The sequence below is a fragment of the Hyperolius riggenbachi genome, chromosome 1 (assembly GCF_040937935.1).
Source record: "Hyperolius riggenbachi isolate aHypRig1 chromosome 1, aHypRig1.pri, whole genome shotgun sequence".
Taxonomy (NCBI): Eukaryota; Metazoa; Chordata; class Amphibia; order Anura; family Hyperoliidae; genus Hyperolius; species Hyperolius riggenbachi.
The window spans coordinates 386,321,857-386,346,744 of record NC_090646.1 but is presented as its reverse complement, the minus strand read 5'-3'; the positions used below and the strand labels follow the sequence as shown (position 1 = coordinate 386,346,744).

The window sequence follows — 24,888 nt, the reverse complement described above, 5'->3', positions numbered from 1 at the left end:
AAATTAATTTCCGCTAACTTGTGACAAAAAATAAAATCTTCTATGAACTCGTCATACACCTAACAAAATACCTTGGGGTGTCTTTTTTTCTAATATGGGGTCACTTGTGGGGTTCCTATACCGCCCTGGCATTTTACAGGCCCAAAACCGTGAGTAGTCTGGAAACCAAATGTCTCAAAATGACTGTTCAGGGGTATAAGCATCTGCAAATTTTGATGACAGGTGGTCTATGAGGGGGCGAATTTTGTGGAACCGGTCATAAGCAGGGTGGCCTTTTAGATGACAGGTTGTATTGGGCCTGATCTGATGGATAGGAGTGCTAGGGGGGTGACAGGAGGTGATTGATGGGTGTCTCAGGGGGTGGTTAGAGGGGAAAATAGATGCAATCAATGCACTGGGGAGGTGATCGGAAGGGGGTCTGAGGGGGATCTGAGGGTTTGGCCGAGTGATCAGGAGCCCACACGGGGCAAATTGGGGCCTGATATGATGGGTAGGTGTGCTAGGGGGTGACAGGAGGTGATTGATGGGTGTCTCAAGGTGTGATTAGAGGGGGGAATAGATGCAAGCAATGCACTGGCGAGGTGATCAGGGCTGGGGTCTGAGGGTGTGGGCGGGTGATTGAGTGCCCTAGGGGCAGATAGGGGTCTAATCTGATAGGTAGCAGTGACAGGGGGTGATTGATGGGTAATTAGTGGGTGTTTAGGGTAGAGAATAGATGGAAACACTGCGCTTGGGTGGTGATCTGATGTCGGATCTGCGGGCGATCTATTGGTGTGGGTGGGTGATCAGTTTGCCCGCAAGGGGCAGGTTAGGGGCTGATTGATGGGTGGCAGTGACAGCGGGTGATTGATGGGTGGCAGTGACAGGGGGTGATTGATGGGTGATAGGTGATTGGCAGGTGATTGACAGGTGATCAGTGGGTTATTACAGGGAAGGACAGATGTAAATATTGCACTGGCGAATTGATAAGGGGGGGTCTGAGGGCAATCTGAGCGTGTAGGCGGGTGATTGGGTGCCCGCAAGGGGCAGATTAGGGTCTGATCTGATGGGTAACAGTGACAGGTGGTGATAGGGGGTGATTGATGGGTAATTAGTGGGTGTTTAGAGGAGAGAATAGATGTAAACGCTGCGCTTGGGTGGTGATCTGATGTCGGATCTGTGGGCGATCTATTTGTGTGGGTGGGTGATCAGATTGCCCGCAAGGGGCAGGTTAGGGGCTGATTGTTGGGTGGCAGTGACAGGGGGTGATTGATGGGTGATAGGTGATTGGCAGGTTATTGACAGGTGATCAGTGGGTTATTACAGGGAAGGACAGATGTAATTAATGCACTGGCGAATTGATAAGGGGGGGGGGGGGGTTTGAGGGCAATCTGAGCGTGTGGGCGGGTGATTGGGTGCCCGCAAGGGGCAGATTAGGGTCTGATCTGATAGGTAACAGTGACAGGTGGTGATAGGGGGTGATTGATGGGTAATTAGTGGGTGTTTAGAGAAGATAACAGATGTGATGGGTGCTGTGGGCGATCTGGGGCAGGGGGGGTAAAAAAAATCAGTGTGCTTGGTGCAGACTAGGGTGGCTGCAGCCTGCCCTGGTGGTCCCTCGGACACTGGGACCACCAGGGCAGGAGGCAGCCTGTATAATACACTTTGTAAACATTACAAAGTGTATTATACACTTTGTATGCGGCGATTGTCGGGTTAACATCCCGCCGGCGCTTCCGTATGGCCGGCGGAAGGTTGCGGCGGGTGAGCGGCGCCAGGCGGAGGATCGCGTCACGGATGACGCGATCGCTCCGCCCATGCCCCTACAAGGACCGCCGCCATTTGTCAATACGGCGGTCCTTGCGGGGTGCACTTCCCGGCCGCCAATTGTACATACGGCGGTCGGGAAGTGGTTAACCACTTCCCGACCACCATATATACAATTGGCGGCCGGGAAGTGGACCCCTAAGGACCGCCGTATTGACAAATGGCGGCGGTCGTTGTAGGGGCATGGGCGGAGCGATCGCGTCATCAGTGACGCGATCCTCCGCCGGGAGTCGGAAGCCCGGCATTTTGCCTCTGCTCGCCGGCCACTTAGCAGAGCCGGCGAGCGGAGGAATCCGTAAAAGCAACCAATCAGGATGTATAAGGCACTTTGTTAGGTAAACAAAGTGCCTTATACGTGCTTCCTCCTCGCCTCGTGGTCTCATTGTTGCAGAGACCACTAGCGCTCAGCCTCCCTGATCACCCACCCCAGGCCTCATACCCCCCCTGATCACCCCAGCAGACCCCTGCCTAGCACCCTTGCAAAACCCCCACCCCCCCCCCCCCCCACCTGCCACTAACTAGCGACGCTGCCCCTTAGTTTAGGTCCCTAACTGCAGCATAAGATCAAAGTGCAATTTCAGGATGTATAGCCTCTTTAACCACTTCCCGACCGCCGTATATACAATTGGCGGCCGGGAAGTGGACCCCGCAAGGACCGCCGTATTGACAAATGGCGGCGGTCACCCACCCCAGGCCTCATACCCCCCCGACCACCCCAGCAGACCCCTGCCTAGCACCCTTGCACCCCTGCAAACCCCCCACCCCCCCCACCTGCCACTAACTAGCAACGCTGCCCCTTAGTTTAGGTCCCTAACTGCTTCCTAGTCACCCCTGATCCCCCCCCCCCTACCTTTAGATCACCCCCAGACCCCATCCCAGACTACCCCCCTGTATACTGTATACATCTGTATACAGCTACCTTACCCCCTGATCCCCCTCTGATCCCCCTCTGATCACCTGTCTATCACCTGTCCATCACCCCTCAGCACCCCCACCCATCAGAGCAGACCCTAACTGCCCCGCGGGGGTAACCGATCACCTGCCCAGGCCCTCGATTGCCCTCATACCCCCCTCCTGATTACATCCCCTGCTCTTTGTTTACATCTGTCCTCCCCAGCGATCACTAACTGATCTGCGATTAGTAACCCCCTGTGTCTGCCTCTCATCAGATCAGGACTCAGTCTGCCCCGTGCGGGCTCCTGATCAACCCCCCACCCCCTCAAATCGCCCTCAGACCCCCCCCCCTAATCACCGTCCAAGTGCATTGTATTTGACTGTGCTGCGCTTGTATTCGATTGTGCTGCGCTTGTATTCGATTGTGCTGCGATTGTATTTGATTGTCCCGTGATCTGCTTCGATTGTCCCGTGATTGTTTGATTGCCTCTGAGACCCCACTTCCCACCAACCCCCATCACCTTCCGAGTGCATCAGATTTGATTGTGCTGCGCTTGTATTCGATTGTGCTGCGATTGTATTTGATTGTCCCGTGATCGGCTTCGATTGTCCCGTGATTGTTTCATTGCCTCTGAGACCCCACTTCCCACCAACCCCTACCCCACCACCACCCCCACCCCCCATCACCTTCCGAGTGCATCAGATTTGATTGTGCTGCGCTTGTATTCGATTGTGCTGCGATTGTATTTGATTGTCCCGTGATCGGCTTCGATTGTCCCGTGATTGTTTGATTGCCTCTGAGAACCCACTTTCCGCCACACCCAACCCCCCCCCCACCACACCCAACCCCACCCTCTCCCCCCCCACCACACCCAACCCCACCCTCCCCCCACCACACCCAACCCTCCCCTCCCCCCCACCACACCCAACCCTACTCTCCCCCCCACCACACCCAACCCTCCCCCCCCCACCACACCAACCCTACCCTCCCCCCCCACCACACCCAACCACCACCTTCCGAGTGCATCAGATTTGCTTGTGCTGTGATTGGAGTCGATTGTGCTGTAATTGTATTTGATTGTCCCGTGATTGTTTGATTGCCTCTGAGACCCCACTTCCCACCAACCCCAATACCTCTCAAATACTCCCTTTTTGCTAGGTAGGTGCTCTTTTTTTCTGGGTAGTCTCGGAGGAAAACCCCATAAATTTAGCAATCCACAATAGCAAGAAGGGGGCTTTCCGATGACGAGGTATACAGGTACATGGACCAGTCGGATGAGTTCTTTTGGGAAGAATCATCCGTCGAATCTTCCGGGTCCGAATTTCAACCTGTAGAAAGCAGTGGTTCCCTGACCGAAAGTGATGACGAGGCTATGGTCCCGGCTAGAGCCAGGCGTACCAGACCCCAAGTCGTTAGACCGCAGGTGGCGCAGGATCCGCCTCAAGGGCAGCAGGGTGGTGCTAGCGCTGTTGATAGTTTTCTTGGTGAGGCAGGCACCAGCAGCGCAGCATCTCCTGGACTTGGTACCAGTACTTCTGTAGACCCTGGCGAAGTGGTGAGCGTCAGCATGGAAGTTGAAACTGGTACGGTGGCAAGTGCAGTAGTACCCCCGTCGCAGCCACCAAGAAGAAGACGGGCCCGTAGTACCCATAGACTCCCAGAGGTGCTGGCACAACCAGATTGGCAATCCCCTGATTCCGCCGCACCCGTAGTGCCCCCTTTCACCGCCCAGTCTGGAGTCCAGGTGGCGACAGCTCATCTAGGAACGGCCCTAGACTTTTTGCAGCTGTTCATCACCCAGGTTCTCTTGGACTTAATTGTGGTTGAGACCAACCGTAAAGCCACACAATTCATCACCAAGCACCCGGAGAGCATGTATGCCCAGCCTTTCGGGTGGAAACCAGTCCAAGTTTCCGACATTAAAATATTTTTGGCCCTTATCCTTCACTTGGGACTAATGAAACAGAATGTATTGCGGGCGTATTGATCTACGAACCCAGTACATCATGTTCCCTTGTACCCTGCTGCCATGTCCAGGACACGATTTGAGTCCATCCTGCGCTTCCTGCACTTCAACGACGACGAAACCTGTCATGAAAGGGGAGACCCTGCTTATGACCGGCTCCACAAAATTCGGCCCCTCATAGACCACCTGTCCTCAACATTTGCAGATGCTTATAGCCCTGAACAGAACATCTGCGTAGACGAGTCCCTCTTACGCTTTACCGGGCGCCTTGGCATCAAACAGTACATCCCAAGCAAGCGCGCCCGGTATGGGGTGAAACTGTATAAGCTCTGTGAAAGGGCCACAGGCTATACATGTCGTTTTAGGGTCTATGAGGGAAAAGACTCAAAATTGGAGCCGGTCGGATGCCCTGACTACCTGGGGAGCAGTGGAAAGGTTGTGTGGGACTTGGTGTCACCCTTGTTCCGGAAGGGGTACCATCTTTTTGTGGACAATTATTACACAAGTGTGGCCCTCTTTCAGCACTTAAAGTTAGAAGGAATCCGATGCTGTGGCACTGTGCGGCCTAGTCGCCAGGGCTTCCCCCAACGGCTCATTACCACCAGACTTGAACGGGGGCAGAGGGCCGCCTTGCGTACTGAAGACCTGCTCGCGGTGAAATGGAGGGACAAGAGGGACGTTTACTTTCTGTCCACCATTCACACAGACATGACAGTCCAAATTCAACGGGCAACTAAGATCATTGTAAAGCCCCTTGTCGTCCACGAATATAATGTCAACATGGGAGGGGTGGACTTCAATGACCAGAGGTTAGCGCCCTATTTAATTACCCGGAAAACAAGACGCTGGTATAAGAAAGTGTCTTTTTATCTGATTCAATTGGCAGTTTACAACAGCTTTGTTCTCTACAGTAAGGCTGGGAGAACTGGATCTTTCCTCCAATTTCAGGAACAGATCATTCTGGACATCCTGTATCCAGGAGGTGCCAGCCCCCCCCCCAGATGCAACTAGTCGACTGCATGGTAGGCATTACGCCTATCAGATTCCGTGTGCCCCAGGTCAACGCATCCGAAGAAAACGTTGTCGTGTCTGCAGCAGGACTGGAAGAAGGAATGACACCAATTTTTATTGTCCCCGCTGTCCTGACCAGCCTGGCCTATGCGTAGGGCCGTGTTTTGAGAGGTACCACGAGCAGGTACACTATTAGAACCTAGGGAACTCCAGACACAGGAGTAGGCACACACTCAGTGGTCTTTTGCACATTGTCGCAGGGAGAGGAGAGGTAAGCTTGAAAACCAAACGGGTAAGCATAAAAGTCGGAAGAAGGATCGGTTTCCATGCTTGATATTGCTGATCTGTCCTGGGTTGGCGATATAAGACGGCATGTTTGAATTTCCCTTGAGTGTGGACACCCCCGGTTTATATGTGATTTGGGCCTATGATGATGCTTTAATGCCACACAGAGTCATCTCTATTGGCAGGCATATTGCTGTATCCTACAGGCATAATGCTGTATACTAAAGTTCTGAGGCCCAGTCACATAAGTTGGTGGCTCACCCTGAGTGCAGGGTGGCACGGGGTGTCTCTCTCCTGAGGTTATCACTGCCATTGATGTGGAGGAAGATCTGCCATTGATGTGGAGCAAGGTATGTTTGCCGTTCATTTTTCCTTTCAGCCCAGAGTGCATTACTTGTATACCCAATATAAGGAGTATAGCAGAAACTCCTAATACTGGCCATACATGTAATGATTGCAGAGACCCTAAAATGCCAGGACAGACTCCACAAATGACCCCATTTTGGAAAGAGGACACCCTAAAGTATTATGTGAGGTGCACGGTGAGTTCATAAAAGATTTTAGTTTTTGTCACAAGTTAGCAGAATTTTTTTTTTTATTTTTTTTTTTTTTAACAAAGTGTCATTTTCCGTTTACTTGTGACAAAAAATAAAATGTTCAATGACCTCACCATTACCCTCATGGAATACCTTGTTGTGTATTCTTTCCAAAATGGGGTCATTTGTGGGGTTTGTTAACTGTCCTGGCAAGTGGGCGGGGTGCTAAATTGTGAGCACCCCTGTAAAGCCTAAAGGTACTCATTGGACTCTGGGCCCCTTAGCGCAGTTAGGGTGCAAAAAAGTGCCACATATGTGGTACCGCTGTACTCGGGAGAAGTAGTATAATGTGTTTTGGGGTGTATTTTTACACATACCCATGCTGGGTGGGAGAAATAACTCTGTAAATGACAATCTTTTGATTTTTTTACACACAATTGTCCATTTACAGAGTTATTTCTCCCACCCAGCATGGGTATGTGTAAAAATACACCCCAAAACACATTGTACTACTTCTCCCGAGTACGGCAATACCACATGTGTGGCACTTTTTTGCACCCTAACTGCGCTAAAGGGCCCAAAGTCCAGTGAGTACCTTTAGGATTTCACAGGTCATTTTGCGGAATTTGATTTCCAGACTACTCCTCACGGTTTAGGGCCCCTAAAATGCCAGGGCAGTATAGGAACCCCACAAATGACCCCATTTTAGAAAGAGGACACCCCAAGGTATTCCTTTAGGTGTATGGTGAGTTCATAGAAGATTTTATTTTTTGTCACAAGTTAGTGGAAAATGACACTTTGTGAAAAAAACAATAAAAATCAATTTTCCGCTAACTTTTGACAAAAAATAAAATCTTCTATGAACTCACCATACTCCTAACGGAATACCTTGGGGTGTCTTCTTTCTAAAATGGGGTCATTTGTGGGGTTCCTATACTGCCCTGGCATTTTAGGGGCCCTAAACCGTGAGGAGTAGTCTGGAAATCAAATTCCGCAAAATGACCTGTGAAATCCTAAAGGTACTCATTGGAGTTTGGGCCCTTTAGCGCAGTTAGGGTGCAAAAAAGTGCCACACATGTGGTATCGCCGTACTCTGGAGAAGTAGTACAATGTGTTTTGGGGTGTATTTTTACACATACCCATGCTGGGTGGGAGAAATAACTCTGTAAATGGACAATTGTGTGTAAAAAAATCAAAAGATTGTCATTTACAGAGTTATTTCTCCCACCCAGCATGGGTATGTGTAAAAATACACCCCAAAACACATTATACTACTTCTCCCGAGTACGGCGGTACCACATGTGTGGCACTTTTTTGCACCCTAACTGCGCTAAGGGGTCCAAAGTCCAATGAGCACCTTTAGGCTTTACAGGGGTGCTTACAATTTAGCACCCCCCAAAATGTCAGGACAGTAAACACACCCCACAAATGACCCCATTTTGGAAAGTAGACCCTTCAAGGTATTCAGAAAGAGGCATGGTGAGTCCGTGGCAGATTTCATTTTTTTTTGTCGCAAGTTAGAAGAAATGGAAACTTTTTTTTTTTTTTTGTTGTCACAAAGTGTCATTTTCCGCTTACTTGTGACAAAAAATAATATCTTCTATGAACTCACTATGCCTCTCAGTGAATACTTTGGGATGTCTTCTTTCCAAAATGGGGTCATTTGGGGGGTATTTATACTATCCTGGAATTCTAGCCCCTCATGAAACATGACAGGGGGTCAGAAAAGTCATAGATGCTTGAAAATGGGAAAATTCACTTTTTGCACCATAGTTTGTAAACGCTATAACTTTTACCCAAACCAATAAATATACATTGAATGGGGTTTTTTTTATCCAAAACATGTTTGTCCACATTTTTTGCGCTGCATGTATACAGAAATTTTACTTTATTTGAAAAATGTCAGCACAGAAAGTTAAAAAAAATAATTTTTTTGCCAAAATTCATGTCTTTTTTGCTGAATATAATAAAAAGTAAAAATCGCAGGAGCAATCAAATAGCACCAAAAGAAAGCTTTATTAGTGACAAGAAAAGGAGCCAAAATTCATTTAGGTGGTAGGTTGTATGAGCGAGCAATAAACCGTGAAAGCTGCAGTGGTCTGAATGGAATAAAAGTGGCCGGTCCTTAAGGGGTAGAAAGCCCTAGGTCCTCAAGTGGTTAAAGTGAACCAGAGACGAAGCACCCTCATGTATTTTTCCATATATATCAGAGGGAACACCTACCCCGATCTCGGTTTCATCCTTCACTGCTCAGCCTGCTTGTTTTCAGCCCTGATAAAATCCCAGAATAAGCATTCAGTCTGGCATTGCTCAGGAATCATTATAGCTGAGTCTGTCTTCTCTGATGGGGGCAGGCTTGGGCTTGAAAAATCCATCACAGAAGACTGACTCAGCTATAAACATTCCAGGGCAAAGCTAGACTGAATGCTCAGTCGGAGATTTTATCAGAGCTGATAACAGGCAGACTGAGCAGTAAAATACATGCGGGTGCTTTGTCGCTGGTTCTCTTTAACATGAAAACGTAGTGAAAAAAGTTAAATCATCATCATCCATTTAGTCCACATGTGTCAAACTCTGGCCCGCGGGCCATGCCCCGCAGCAACATAAAATTTGGCCCGCTAATGCTTTTTTTAATTAACATTGATTTTGGCCCGCGGCCACGCTCCAGGCTCCGCCCCCTCCCGCCCGTCATCTTTTATTGCCGCCCCAGGGTTGCGCTGCCCTCCCTCCTGCACAAGTGATAGAGCGTGGCGACGCTCTATCACTCCGTTCCGTTGCTCCACCTCTGGATGGATTCTTTTCCTCCACGGCCGCCGCTCCTTTACCTCCTGGAGTCGGCGCACATCCTGCACTGTAGTCCGCTCCCCTGATCCTCTTCGCAGCCGGGCATGTAGAACAGGCATCAGCTGTGACGGGAAGACAAGAGAGCGGCTCCGATTTAATAGGCGCGTATACAGGAAATACTTACTTCCTGTATACGCAACGTTATCTGGGGAGCCGCTCTGCTGTCTTCCCGTCACAGCTGATGCCTGTGCTGCATGCCCGGCTGCGAAGAGGATCAGGGGAGCGGACTACAGTGCAGGACGGGCGCCGACTCCAGGAGGTGAAGGAGCGGCGGCTGGGGAAAGAAATTCCCCTTTTTTACCTCTTTCTTGCTCTCAGAGGCCATTTTCTGCTAGGAAAGTGTTTTATAGTTGGAATTTCTTATCAGTGAGGGTCACACTATAGTCACTTCCTGTCTGAGTCAGGACTGAGTCAGCCACTTACATACCTGATATTTAACGCTTTCAGGCAGAGAAAGAAGAAAAGGAACACAGCATAGTTATCTGTGTGCTAGGCACTGTACATACACATGTCTATCTCATCATGTCACATTTCAGTTGGGGTATCCTTTAATACTGTTTTCTCTTATTTACAATGTGCTTTAAAATATCGCAGAACAGAAATTTGCAGGTTAGGCGCTTATAATTATAAACAGCCTGGCTCTCACCTGATTATAAATACAACTGAAAAGTTATTATTATTTCAGTATTTTGTTTTGTTAAAGAGTGTTACACCTTTCATTAGTTTAGCATTTAGATATGATCAATATAAAATGTCACATACCTGCATGTAGCTTATCATGTCAAAGAACAGAAGAAGGACTTGTTCTTGTACTGCTGATGGCCTCTGTGTGTTACCAGGTCTTTCTGTGTGAAATAGGGCTTTCCTGAGAGCCATTCGGAAGGCAGCATATTCCTGTAGCTGTGAAGGCTCACAAAACAAGTACCTCAGAAAAGGTGCCAAGATGTGAACAAACTCAGAGGGATGGTCTCTGGAATTATAGGACAGGCTTCGTTAAATGACAGATACTTCTTGCTATACAAAGTACATAAATAAAACAACATCACTTCTTGGCTCCCAATAGAGTCTGTGAACACATTTCCTAGACTTCTTTGTGCGCCCTTCCGAACTTTGCAAATGTAATTAACATACGAATGCATTTTTATTGAAAGGGAAACTCAAGCCTATCTCCACTGGTCAGTTTTTCTATGCATTTTCTACACAGGAAATCTGCAACCAATGTTAATCAATGGGCTAGTTCACACTTGAATGCATTTTTCACATGCAGAAAAACAGTTGTCAGCAATGCACAACTGTCAGACAACATGCAGAAAAACTGACGCACAGAAAAATTGCTGAGTGGAGACCGGCCCTAAGGCCCCGTTAACATTGCATGCATTCCCATCCACGTTTCGGAAATGCGTACAGGAGGCAGACACGCACGACATCAGACAGTGCATAGACAACACTGTCTGATGTTCACACTGCATGCGTTCCGGACCAGTGCGGTCCGGGAACGCATGCTGCACGCATTTTTTGCAGAAATACGTGGCTGACCCATTCACTTCAGGTGAATGGGATCAGCCACGAAACACATAGAAACGCGGATGGTGTGCATTTGTATGCGTTACGTTCCGAACACACGGCCATCCGCGCTTCATAATGTGAACGTGACCTAAGAGTAATAAGGAGACTGCCATCTTAATTTCCTCACAATCGATGGCAGTTGCCTGGCTGTCATGCTGAGCTGAGTCACACGCCTGCAACAAGCATGCAGCCAGCAGAGAGACCAGATTAGAGGTTTGAATATGAACCCTGGTGGTCAGAGTGCAGGAAATAAGGGACAGAAGCAAAAACTTGGAAGGGGTTCTACTTCTCCCTATTTATTGTTGTCTCCATCCTTGTCAAAAATATTTACACAGTTCCTTTCAAGAAGAGAGAGTAGGAGAGAGAGAGAGAGAGAGAGAGAGAGAGAGAGAGAGAGAGAGAGAGAGAGAGTGTGTGTGTGTGTGTGTGTGTGTGTGTGTGTGTGTGTGTGTGTGTGTGTGTGTGTGTGTGTGTACAGTGGGTTGCAAAAGTATTCAGCCCCCTTGAAGTTTTCCACATTTTGTCACATTACTGCCACAAACATGCATCAATTTTATTGGAATTCCACGTAAAAGACCAATACAAATTGGTGTACATGTGAGAAGTGGATCGGCAATTATACATCATTCCAAACATTTTTTACAAATAAATAACTGCAAAGTGGGGTGTGCGTAATTATTCGGCCCCCTGAGTCAATACTTTGTAGAACCACCTTTTGCTGCAATTACAGCTGCCTGTCTTTTAGGGTATGTCTTTACCAGCTTTGCACATCTAGAGACTGAAATCCTTGCCCATTCTTCTTTGCAAAACAGCTCCAGCTCAGTCAGATTAGATGGACAGCGTTTGTGAACATCAGTTTTCAGATCTTGCCACAGATTCTATTAGATTTAGATCTGGACTTTGACTGGGCCATTCCAACACATAGGCGTCAATTCACCAGAGAGGATTTACTAAGAGAAAAAAGGTAGGTAGTTTATCTCATGAGGTATTTTAACACTCTGGAGTCAATTCACCAGTGTGAGAGGACAGAGAGATAAGTGTTCGATAGCAGGGGATAATGGAGAGATATGCATGAGGAAAGTGTGAGAAAGCAGAGAGTTAGGTAATCAGTATTAATGATTTACATGGGATACTTTACCTCTTTAAAAACGTGAAAGTGAAGCATTGTGGGTAGAAGGCGGAGTTTTACCACTACCTGACCAGAGTATTCCTTTTACTGCCGGATCATATCATAAATCATATCACGAGTGAGTCTGAACTTCTTCACCACCTCTGTCTCAGTAAAATTATTAAGAACTGTTCTCTCACAAAAAATACGAGGGGCGATTAAACAGACCCTCCTCCTGCGCTTCGTCTCCTCATAATAGAAGCAAGCTCTAAGGCCTAGTGCACACCAGAGCGGTTCGGCTGCGTTTTGCGATCCGCTTGCGGCTGTAGATACGCTTGGGTAATGTATTTCAATGGGCTGGTGCACACCAGAGCGGGAGGCGTTTTGCAGATTTTGGATTGCGGAGGCGTTTCTGCCTCAATGTTAAGTATAGGAAAAACGCAAACCGCTCTGAAAAACGGCACTTCAGAGCGGTTTGCCAGGCGGTTTTTGTAACAGTAGCTGTTCAGTAACAGCTTTACTGTAACAATACATGAAATCTACTACACCAATAACGCTTCACAAAACCGCAAAATGCTAGCCGAAACGCTACAAAAAGATAAGAAAAAGTGTTTCAAAATCTGCTAGCATTTTGCGGATCTGTTAGCGGTTTTTGGTGTGCACCGGGCCTAACAGAGTAAGCTCAAAAGGCTCCATCTTCCACAGCAGCAGCTGCTGTGTGAAAACCATGATATCTCCAGGTTCATTCAGGGGATAAAGAGATGAAAAAATAACGAATGGCCACACCCCCTTTCTTCCCTGGTGAATTGTGATTTGGAGAAAAAAATAACTACTACCACTTATTTATCTCATACTTATCTCACATTTATCTCTTGCATTTCTCTCTGTCGATATTTTCCCCTATACTTCTGGAGAATTGCTATTTGGAGATATCACAGGAGGTAAATTACCTCCCAAGAGATAAATAGGTTGGTAACCTGTGGTGAATTGACGCCATAGATATGTTTTGTTTTAAACCATTCCATTGTTGCCCTGGCTTTATGTTTAGGGCCATTGTCCTGCTGGAAGGTGAACCTCCACCCCAGTCTCAAGTCTTTTGCAGTCTCCAAGAGGTTTTCTTCCAAGTTTGCTCTGTATTTGGCTCCATCCATCTTCCCATCAACTCTGACCAGCTTCCCTGTCCCTGCTGAAGAGATGCACCCCCCAAGCATGATGCTGCCACCACCATATTTGACAGTGGGGATGGTGTGTTCAGAGTGATGTGCAGTGTTAGTTTTCCGCCACACATAGCGTTTTGCATTTTGGCCAAAAAGTTCAATTTTGGTCTCATCTGACCAGAGCACCTTCTTCCACATGGTTGCTGTGTACCCCACATGGCTTGTGGCAAACTGCAAACGGGACTTTTTATGCTTTCTGTTCACAATGCTTTTCTTCTTGCCACTCTTCCATAAAGGCCAACTTTGTACAGTGCATGACTAATAGTTGTCCTATGGACAGAGTCTCCAACCTGAGCTGTAGATCTCTGCAGCTCGTCCAGAGTCACCATGGGCCTCTTGACTGCATTTCTGATCAGCGCTCTCCTTGTTCGGCCTGTGAGTTTAGGTGGACGGCCTTGTCTTGGTAGGTTTACAGTTGGGGCATACTCCTTCCATTTCTGAATGATCGCTTGAACAGTGCTCCGTGAGATGTTTAAGGCTTTGGAAATCTTTTTGTAGCCTAAGCCTGTTTTAAATTTCTCAATAACTTGATCCCTGAACTGTCTTGTGTGTTCTTTGGACTTCACGGTGTTGTTGCTCCCAATATTCTCTTAGACAACCTCTGAGGCCCTCACAAAGCAGCTGTGTTTGTACTGACATTGGATTAGACAAATAAGACAAGACAAATAACATTTATATTGCGCTTTTCTCCTTGTGGACTCAAAGCGCCAGAGCAGAGCAGCAGCCACTAGGGCGCGCTCTATTGGCAGTAGCAGTGTAAGGGAGACTTGCCAAAGGTCTCCTACTGAATTAGTGCTGGCTTACTGAACAGGCAGAGCCGAGATTCGAACCCTGGTCTCCTGTGTCAGAGGCAGAGCCCTTCACCATTACACCATCAGCCAGCTGCTGCAGATTACACACAGGTGCACTCTATTTAGTCATTAGCACTCATCAGGCAATGTCTATAGGCAACTGACTGCACTCAGACCAAAGGGGCTGAATAATTACGCACACCCCACTTTGCAGTTATTTGTAAAAAATGTTTGGAATCCTGTAGGATTTTTGTTCCACTTCTCACGTGTACACCACTTTGTATAGGTCTTTCATGTGGCATTCCAATAAAATTGATTCATGTTTGTGGCAGTAACATGACAAAATATGGAAACCGCCAAGGGGGCCGAATACTTTTGCAACCCACTGTATGTAATATCTGGTTTGACTACAATACTAAAGCAAACCGCATACTATTAAATGTATTTATTAGATTGATGCAATCCTACCTAATAAAATGCAACTGTCCCTGCGTCCGTGGTTTTGCGCTACTGCGCATGTCCTGCACTGACAGCTGGACAGAACAGGATGCAGGACGGATCACGGGGCGGGGCGGCCTGCCGGGTGCACGCATGTGCCACCGTGCGTGCGGCAGTGACAGACCTAGAGCCCATTTTTAAACCGGCTTAGGTGACTAGTATTTGATAAAATCGGGGAATATGATCAAAATTTATTTATATACTAGGTTATAGCTGATCGATTATTAGATTGATATGTAAAATTAAGTTATTTTACCAGATCTACATGGGTGGTGCAGCGATAGGGATAGCAGATGCCACGCTAGAGTGATTTTCCGTAACTCTGTACTGCATTGACTATATAGTATAGCACAATGTGGGTGGTAGCAATCGAAAGACCAATCTTCCATCAAATATCAACCATTAGCCCGATCTAAGGCATTGTACACACGCTACATCGTTTTTGGCCTCTGGTGAGAATCCAGCATGTTAACAGCTGCCCCGATTTGTGGGCGAGAGTTCCAGCCTGCTGGATCATCTCATCCAAGTGCACCAAGTCAATCTGCGGTAGCTATAATAGACAATGGATATTGCCCTAATATTGATTGCTTACTTATTTTATCGCTTCAAACCCATTCAATAGAAAGCTAACTTCTAGCAGAAATCTTATCAAATATATCCTGTTACAACTGCCACTGACTTTGTACTCCACAATGCAGTACAAAGCAAGGAGAACACTGCTCGCATTTTGCTACAGCCCTCTGACTCTCTTGCTAATATTGCTCATTAATAGAACAGGTTTTTTTTTTTGTTTTTGTTTTTTTATTAACCTCCCTAGCATTCAAATTCTGCAGGATTTCTGTGCAAAAAGTTGTTCAATTAATTTTTGCTAAATTTTTGCTTGCAACTTACTAAAATCTGTCAAGCAAGGGTCTAGTATCCATTTTGAGTATAATAAAAGTTTCAAATACAAAATCATGTCAAAAAGTTAAATTAAAATTTCTAAAATAAACTTTTCAATCACAAATAGAAAAATCCTCCTCAAATATGGATGAAGAAATACTGTACAGATGCAGAAATAAATACTGTCCAGCGTTTACCTAAAACATCTCCCTTGTGTGATACAACAACTAAGGGCCAGTTCACACGCACACTTGCAAGTCACTGTCGTTTATGCAAAAGCAGCATTTTAATAGTTATTTTTTCCAGTGTCTGGAAGCAGCACGGTCTGGTCATTCTGGGGTCCATTAGCGCTGCACTCCTGTGTCCCCCTGCATGATGACAAATGATGGTCGCTGGGAATCGCCATTGAAAGTCAACCAATTCTTTTCTACACACTTGCAGAAAAGCATTTGGACGAGACACTGGGCAGGTGATTGAGACATCCATCTGAACCAGCCCTAAAGGTCCATACACATGCTGGTCTGAACTCTGAGTGGTGCACCATAACGACTGCCATGGCGGGGGTGCACAAAGATTGCATGAAGATGCGACGTGTTAGATTTTTAGCAAGGCCCGGACACAGTACAATAGCATTGTTCTCGCTGCTCCCACCACCAGAAATGTCTCAATTACGCACGCTTATCGTTTCTCTGCTCCACCCTGCATAGCAAAAGATGCATCGTGTGCAAAGGCTGATGACACTTCTGTACAGTTGTTAGTGCACTGTTGCCCTTGGCTGATGACACAGGAGGAGAAGGGACGACAAGTGCATCTGACGGAGCAGCTTCCAGCGGGTGGGGAGGTGACAAGAACAATGCCATTGGGCCGATGCGCACACTCTGGTCTGCTGCACAACTCTTAGCCATGGTGGTCGTTATAGTCCGTCACGGCTGAGTTCAGACCAGTGTGGCAATAAGTGTAATTCTCTGTAAAATATACAGTATGGTATTAGATTCCAGAACTGAATTTTCTGTAATATCTGCCTACTGCCAGTAGGTGGTGCACATACACCATTATAACTCTTTCCAGGCCAGTTTTCAGTGTGGATGAAGCTAACTCGTCCATACCGTTTGTAGAAAGTTTTTTAACAACGTCCTTACCACTAGGGAGGTTAATGCCTGATCAATATTTTGAGTATTGATTGTGAATGCCCTATTTAACTGATTTTTATTAGACTTGATGTTTATGGCAAATCTAGCATCTAATCAGTTAAAAACATTTTATACATATCGGAATGTATAGTGATAAAATAGCATATCTGGTCCTACACGAAAGTTAACGTTCAAAAGCCTTAGGTCTGAAGTGGCTTAGATTAATCTCTTACTGCTGCCCATTCCTGAAATACCTTTCACTTTGCTTCTTTTAAGAGCACCCTTAAACTCAATTTTTTAATAAGCTTGTGTAATGTCAGCCTACAGGAACACCATCCAAACACAGGAATCTGCTTATCAATGCCACATGTACAGTATCTTTTTCACTAAATGACACTCAATCCACTTGTTCTCCCCAAGAACAAACATGAATTTAAGGTCTATGGAACCAGATCATGGTTAACATATGGCCTTTGTTGGGTAAGAATTGATTTTATCGGTTTGAAAACCATATCAGATTCTTTTTTTTTCTCCTGACACAAGCAATTTGCTGCCTTCTTTCAATGATATAAAAAGGAGCAGTTGGCCGGGAAGAGCATTCATGTTTAGCCACCAACTAAGACAACTGCAATTCTGTAACATCAGTGGGAGGTCTTTTGAATAGGACTTATGAACAATGTTTTATGCATATGTGCATATATTCCATTAGTACAGCACTGCAGGATATACTGGTGCTATATACGGTATAGCAAACTAACAATATCTTTGTAAATTCCTCCAAAAGACCATACACACGATGGTCTTCGAAATTATTCACCATCATTTGGGTCACCTTTCCAAGTGTGTAAAGGTGTCCTCCAACTCCCACTGTCTGCTTGTTTATGATCGGACAGGCTGCAGACCTAAAGATGGCCATTCATCTAGCAATGATGGGCAGATTCGACCAAGAGACAAATCTCTCTCTGATCAAATCTAATTAGAGAGAAATCTCTTGGCTGCCTATACACCACAGGCCAATTCCCAATCGATTTCAGCATAAAATCTCTTGGGACTCGGCAAAGTCTTCCTCTCCTGCTCCCCTAGTGTATAAATGTGCCCCGTATGTGTACATTTATACGTTACCTGTCGCCTACTGTGCAGTGCCCATCCGTCTTTGGGACCCCCTGCTCTTCCATTAGCAGTATGCACACCGCTGGCGCAAAGCACGGGCACCGAGCGACACTAGACAGGTAATGTATAAATGCACACACGAGGGGTACATTTACATTTTTCCTGGGGGAACAAGGCCAGGGTTTTCATTGCTTGTCCTGATATCGCTCGCTGTTACCACCGTGCAACCAATTGACCAGGATCGCCCAACATCTTGCAGCATGTTCGATCGATACTTGCGACCAATTCTGGCTCGAAATAGGTCTGCATAATGAATTAGATATGCCTTTGGAGGCACCGATTTTCATCAGATTCAATAATAATTATCGGATAGTCGATTGGCCGCCAAGTCGAGAGATGCATGGGCACCTTAAGCTAAATTGCTATTGTTTTACCACTGCAGGCACCAACAGCTTAGTTCCAATCAGCCTCCCCATCCACACAGCTGAACACACTGATCACCAGATAGTCGGACAATGTGGTTTTATGCTAAAAGGCTATTTGAAATGATGAAGATTGATTGTTCCATTATTTCCATTTCCATAACTACCATTATTTCAAGTGAGCACTGGCCTTAAAGTGAGCTAGCAGAAAACAATGCTAAGTGATTAGTCACATTTTACAAGCTGTAAAGCTCTCAGTTTTCTCCAGCTTTAATATTTCACATTGTCATGTGGAGAGGTAAGATCCCCAGACAGCACTCTGCAGGCTTTGTAGTGTGTGCCAATTTGTACACTGTGTGTGGAGTTGATTTTGGCAGCTTGTGGCAATACTAGTGGAGCAGCTCTTTAGATCCCCTCCTTTGATATCTGCCGGCTGTGTACACTGGGCCTGCTGTCATTTCAAACTGCAGATGGGAAGAAGAAAAAGCCAGGCCAAGAGCAGATACGGGTTGGTCAGAAGCAATTACTTACATTGCAAATTTACACTTCTCCCTAATATATTAACATTCCCAAATACATTAATGCTAATATATACGCTGGAGCAGCATGTTAGGTAAGCGACTATCACTTCTGCCTTGTTCCTCTAGGATTCTGAGCTGGAAATACACCAAACACACTGATCACTGATTTATTAAGACAGGTGCAAAGAAAAAAGGAGCACAAGTAGTTTTCCAGTGTAATGAATCAGGTTTCAGTTTGGTAAATAAAATTGTTTCTTTTTTGCTAATAGACCTCTTCTGCTCCAGTTTTCTTTGCACTTGTCTTTAGGAATTACCCTCATTATACCCTCTTCCTCGTGAACACAGTGCTGTTCCTCCCATATCCCGCAGACTTAGCGTTTGACACCATCATATGTTTGGCATGGCAAACTAAGGTCTTCTTTACAGAGAAGTACAAATATCAACAGTTCTCTGTAAAGAACTGTGCATTATGTTAGTGCTATGGAAAATTATAATAATAAATGTCAGTCCTTCTTATGGGTGTAAAGAACATCATGATTTAATCTATAACCATGGTTCTTAACACATGGTACGCATACTGCAGGGGTTACTTTAGTTCTTCTCTTGAAGTTGTCATAGTTGATCTATTATGTTAAATAAACTTGAATAAATATTTATCAATTAGAAGCATCAAGGAAGAGTTGAAAAACATTATAGGGGTACTCAAAATGACATTGCTCACAATATATGGTACTTGGCAACCATAGTTATTACTACAGGGGTATATGCAACAATAATGTTGAGAAACACTGATACATAACTCAGGATGGATAACTTCAAGGAAATGTGACACACCATGGTGATCAAGGTCACTTAAGGGGGGTGGGGGGGGGGGGGGGGGAGTGCAGTCTGTAGTAACTCATCACTATTCAGAAATAACGCTTTATCGGCTTGTTATCACTCATATAATGATGACTTGAATATAAGCGCACATTATATTTCTGTGCAGTCTCTACTAGGGCCGGATTTACCATAAGGTAATGTAGGCACATGCCTAAAGGCGCCTAACGGTGTAAAGGCGGCTCATTCCCCTCCCCAAGTGCCTCCCTCCCTACCTATGCAAAGTCCAGGGCAGAGCGTAAATGAGAGGTTACTCATCCTGCTTTCGACAATTCACTGACAAGATCTCCCTTTAGTCAGGGGCACCTCTTGCTACTTAATTCTGAGGGTACTTCTGGCTACCTAGTGCTAAGAGACACCTGTAGCTACCAATGACAGGAAATGGAAATAAGGGAGAAGTGACAGCTGGAACAGCCAGCACAGTTGCAGTGCATTTTGGAGGGCTTTGTAGGTCCGTGGAGGGCGGAGACTACGGTGCCAGGACATCTGTGCCTGTAGGCTCCTGTGATATAAATCCGGGCCTGGTCTCTACTGTATGTTATGGTTGTAAAACAAGGCAAATGAAGAAATGCTCAAATGTGCAGGTGGCTTAGTACACAGGATATGCTTGAGAAGTAATGAGTTACATTCATATTAATGTCAGCTACTATTGGAAGGCACAACAGCAGCATGCTGTTTAGCCAGTTGCTACAAGAATCTAGGCATGATTTATTTGATCCTTTTAAAGGGAACCCAAGGTGAAACTAAACTGATGAGATTAACAATTGTATCTATCCTCCTACCCCAGAAAGTGACTATTTTTTTTTTTAATCCCACAATTGTATTTCCTTTTTAAAAGTTAAAAAGTCGGTTTCCTGTTGTTTTGTCTAATGTGAATGATAGTGTTTTACACAGTCCCAGTGCCCCAGAGATAAAATAGATGAATTAATGGCTGACAGGATCTCTCCTGTAGCATGTTTTGTCGGTTGCAGTGGAACTGCAACCGGGCAGTTCTGACTTATCTGTTTGCATTCGGTTGCGCATTCGCAATAAGTCTCGATGTCATTTGCAATCACTCTGCAGTTCAGAGCAGCTCAGGATGCTGTCATGATTCCACCTATTGCTTGCTGCAGTTGAACTGCAGCCAGATAGCCCTGGATTTCCTATATGCATATTGTTGCATAATATTGCATGCATTTGTTATGAGAGTCCTTTTTCATAGTCGGCTGGCAGTTTGTGGTCAACCTAGCTCAGTATTGAGTGATTACCATTCAGCTGTGTGGGAATTTGCATGCCTGCATCCATTGGCTGATGTCCACATAAAAGTCTGCCTCCCATTTCAGACTCCGCCCGACATTGCGTTCAGCTCCTTGAGTTGTTGCTGGGTCATTCATGTGAATTGTATATTGCTTTGTTTAACCTGGTTTCTTGCGTGGACGTTTACTGTATCCCAGGGGATACAGTGAAGTTCTTCTGATCCTGATAGCTTGAAATCTGCCATCACCACATTGGTGACTGGTAGTATTCCTTCTAGTCTGTTCCTGAGGACGTAACTATTGCAGCGGTTGCCATTAGTTACGCTCCTACCTGTTTGTCTTGGCTATGTCAGTGTGAATGTTTTCCGGCTCTGGGGCAGCGACTAGATTGGCAAAGCATTCTGTCTGTCTGTTGTTTTTGTCTTGTTACTCAGCCTGAGGCTTAGTGCGGCGTCGCACTAAGCAGCCATTGTATATTAATGCGACTTTCATTACTCAATTAATGTATTTCAATGCGACTGCCAGATTGACTTAGATACGACCTTAGCTTTACTGACCATTCTCTCGCCTAGTCCTTTATACCGCAGCCATCTGATCTAACGTGTATGAGCTTAGCCTGTTAACAACTCCGATTCCGCCTAGTCCATTGTACCGCAGCCATCTGATCTAACGTGTATGACCTTAGCCTGTTACCGACTCTGATTCTGTCTAGTCCATTGTACCACTGCTATCTGATCTAACGTGTATGGCCCTAGCCTGTTACAGATTACGTCTGTTGTGTATTGTATCATATAGCATCTAGTGTGATAGGCGGTATCGGAAGCCCAGGGCTGCAGTTGCTCTGGGCAATCTTGCTCCCTTGTTCATTACTCCTGTGGCCACCTGTGTAGCCTCTTCCATTACCCAGCTACATAGTCTTGAGCACACACGCTGACTCAGAAAGTATACCCCCCAAGCATTACAATGGCCTTTTTTTTCTATTCCCTGCACTCAGAAGTTGTTTTCTTTCAGGAAAGTTTTATGGCTGTATTTCCTGATCACTCAGGGTTATTGCTTTAGTCTGAATAGGTCCCAACTGGTGAGAAACTGTCACTTGCATACCTGGATGGCTAACTCTTTCAGGCAGAAAAAGACCAAAAAGAACACAGCTTAGTTATTCGTATGCTTGCCACGGTCATTCCCATATCTATCTTCTCAAATATTATATGAAGCAACACCCATTTCTGAAAATATCATCATGTTAGCAGTAAGATTGGGAGCACAGGTTTTTGGGGCATACTTAGAATATTGACAGTACTTAATACCTTTACAATTGCAGAGTGCTGAAAAAGTTATTTTAAACACAAGATAAAAAAAATTATCTCCAAGGAGAAAACCCAGGAGAATAACTGAATAAGGGCTAATGTCCTCCCACCCCATAAAAAATAATAAATAGAAAAAGAGAGAGTATCTAACCCGTTCACCCCGTGTAACACTATTTTTTGTGGAATGAGGATGTGAGAAGTACAGAGCAAAAACCTGTTCTATCGTTTCCATTAATACATTTTAAAAATGTAAATAAAAAATGACTTGATTAGAAGGGGTAATAAAAAACTACTTATGAGTTCCACAACGCAATCCACAAGGCTGGTACACTATACTGCTTCATGCCTTATTTCCAGGATATTACAAATAACAGTAACACAGAGACTCCATATTATGAATGAATTTCTTTCAACGATTAATGTGACTACAAAGACGTAGGAGTACAAGCAAACTTACCAGATTTCAAGCTCTCCAAAGTATTCCCTAATAAAAATTGTGCTCAGAGAATCCATCTGAAAAGGTTAAATGGTTGTCAACCCTGTCAGGATCTCTTGCACAGATTTGGAGCAATGTTTTCTAAAGATGATTGATGACACCACTAAAGCATGTTTTGCTAACATCATTTGTGCAATAATTAGCCAGGGTACCAATTTATTACTATGGATTCTAAGCATGTCACGGAGCTGCTTAGAAGGGCTTAACATTAACAATTTTTGCAGAATAAAAAACTTAAATTAAAATGCAATTAAACACAGAAGCAATACAGAGCATTCAAATAGTTTTTCTTTTATCAGCTGGATCAAAAGTGCAACTGCCTAAAAATAGAAAACAAAGAGCATTTATTTTATCTGATTCCAGTGTAAGTTCCTCTTCTCTCAGTTACTGATTAATGATTAAAGGATACCCGAAGTGACACGTGACATGATGAGATAGACATGTGTATGTACAGTGCCTAGCACACAAATAACTATGCTGTGTTCCTTTTTTTCTTTCTCTGTCTGAAAGAGTTAATTATCAGGTATGTAAGTGGCTGACTCAGTCCTGACATAGACAGGAAGTGACTACAGTGTGATCCTCACTGATAAGAAATTCTAACTATAAAACACTTTCGTAGCAGAAAATGGATTCTGAGAGCAAGAAAGAGATAAAAAGGGAAATTTCTTATCAGTGAGGGTCACACTGTAGTCACTTCCTGCCTGAGTCAGGACGGTGTCAGCCACTTACATACCTAATATTTAACTCTTTCAGGCGGAGAAAGAAAAAAAGGAACACAGCATAGTTATTTGTGTGCTAGGCACTGTACATACACGTCTATCTTATCATGTCACCTCGGGTATCCTTTGAACAAGATCTATGGTGTTATAATTTATTATATTCAGTACCAAAATAACATTCGTATTAATTTAATAGGAAACTATACAGTGCTACTTATGAATATTTCATATGTCCTAAGAGACCTCAGCAGGAGGAGTGCCAAAACATTAACACTGAAAAAAAAACCCTTACCTATGGTTACTTGGAGACCGGTAAATTTACTGAATAACGCAGGGGTAGGGAACCTATGGCTCGGGAGCCAGATGTGGCTCTTTTGATGGCTACATCTGGCTCACAGGGGTTGATTCACTAAGCTACACTGCTTGTAGTTTAGAGTGACAACACAAGTAAAATCTAAGTAGGCACGCTACTGCTGTAGCATGCACTACTAACTTACTCACGCTCCCCCCAAAACTAACGGCTGCTCCAATTGTCCCACCCTGCATCATGTCAGATCCAGAGACATTTTAGAACGAGAACCCCGCACTTTGATTGGTCCAATAGGCTGTCACTTGACTGGCAGCCTATTGGGCCAAACTGCGGGGATCTCATCCTACAAAGTGAATCAACCCCCAAGTCAGCTACCTAATTGTACAAGCTGTTAGTCTGTATTTCTACTGTCTGACTCACGGTGAAATGATTGACGTTGCTGAAACCCAAGAGAAGCTGAAAACGTGTCTGACACTTCCGCTGCCCGGAGGATCAACTGTATACACATCACCATGGCAACAGGGACGTGAGCCCTCTGCTGAGCATGCGCACTGTCCCAGTTTGAAACATATTGTATGGCTCTCAGGGAAATACATTTTAAAATATGTGGCGTTTATGGCTCTCTTAGCCAAAAAAGTTCCTGACCCCTGGAATAACTGATCTCTGAACTTTTGAGCACAATAATAAAATGCCAGATTTTAAAAATGCATTAATTAGAAATGTAAACATATTAGTTTTTGCAATAAAACAGATTAGAAAATGGTAAACATGGCAAATACAGATTTTTTCCTGTATTATCAATATCTAACATTACTGCCAGAACACACATAACTATCATTTTAATAATTATGCAGTAGACCATTGGCAGTTTAAAACAAAGTAATCAAATCGGTCCTACAACTCAACAACCCAAGTAAGATGAATTTTCCTCCACACCAAAAGCCACATGATTCAAACACTCCATCTAAACGCTTCCCCGGGGGTATACAAACAGTAACACTTATAGGTTTGCATTAAAGGGAACCTGAAGTGACGAGAATACAGAGACTGCCATCTTCATTCCCTTATAAACAATGCCAGATGCCGGGCTGCCATGCTGAGATTTTTGACTTTGGTTGTTTTTGAGTTGCACAAATTAGAGGCCTGCATTGGGTGCGGGTACCAGTTTTGATTTTAATCAGGTTGAGGGTCAGGTGTGGGTAGCGGGTCTGCGGGCGCAGGTACCAGATTCACCAGAAAGAGGGTTACAGGTCGGGTGCAGGTAGCGTGGCTGTGGGTGAAGGTTGGGTGCGGGTCTGAAAAATCAGACTCGCACAGGGCATCAGGTCGGGTACCCATGGGTTACTCGAAATGCGGA

At 45.2% G+C, this 24,888-nt stretch overlaps 1 protein-coding gene across 3 annotated transcripts in view; it reads right to left on the bottom strand.

Annotated features, from left to right (window-relative positions):
• Window positions 1-24,888, bottom strand: part of FOCAD (focadhesin) — a 256,927-nt gene that overhangs the window by 158,392 nt on the left and 73,647 nt on the right. For all 3 annotated transcript variants that reach the window (XM_068234405.1, XM_068234403.1, XM_068234404.1), the window contains exon 7: window positions 10,106-10,313. In XM_068234405.1, the coding sequence (XP_068090506.1) occupies window positions 10,106-10,313 (208 nt within the window). The remainder of the gene's footprint in view (window positions 1-10,105; window positions 10,314-24,888) is intronic.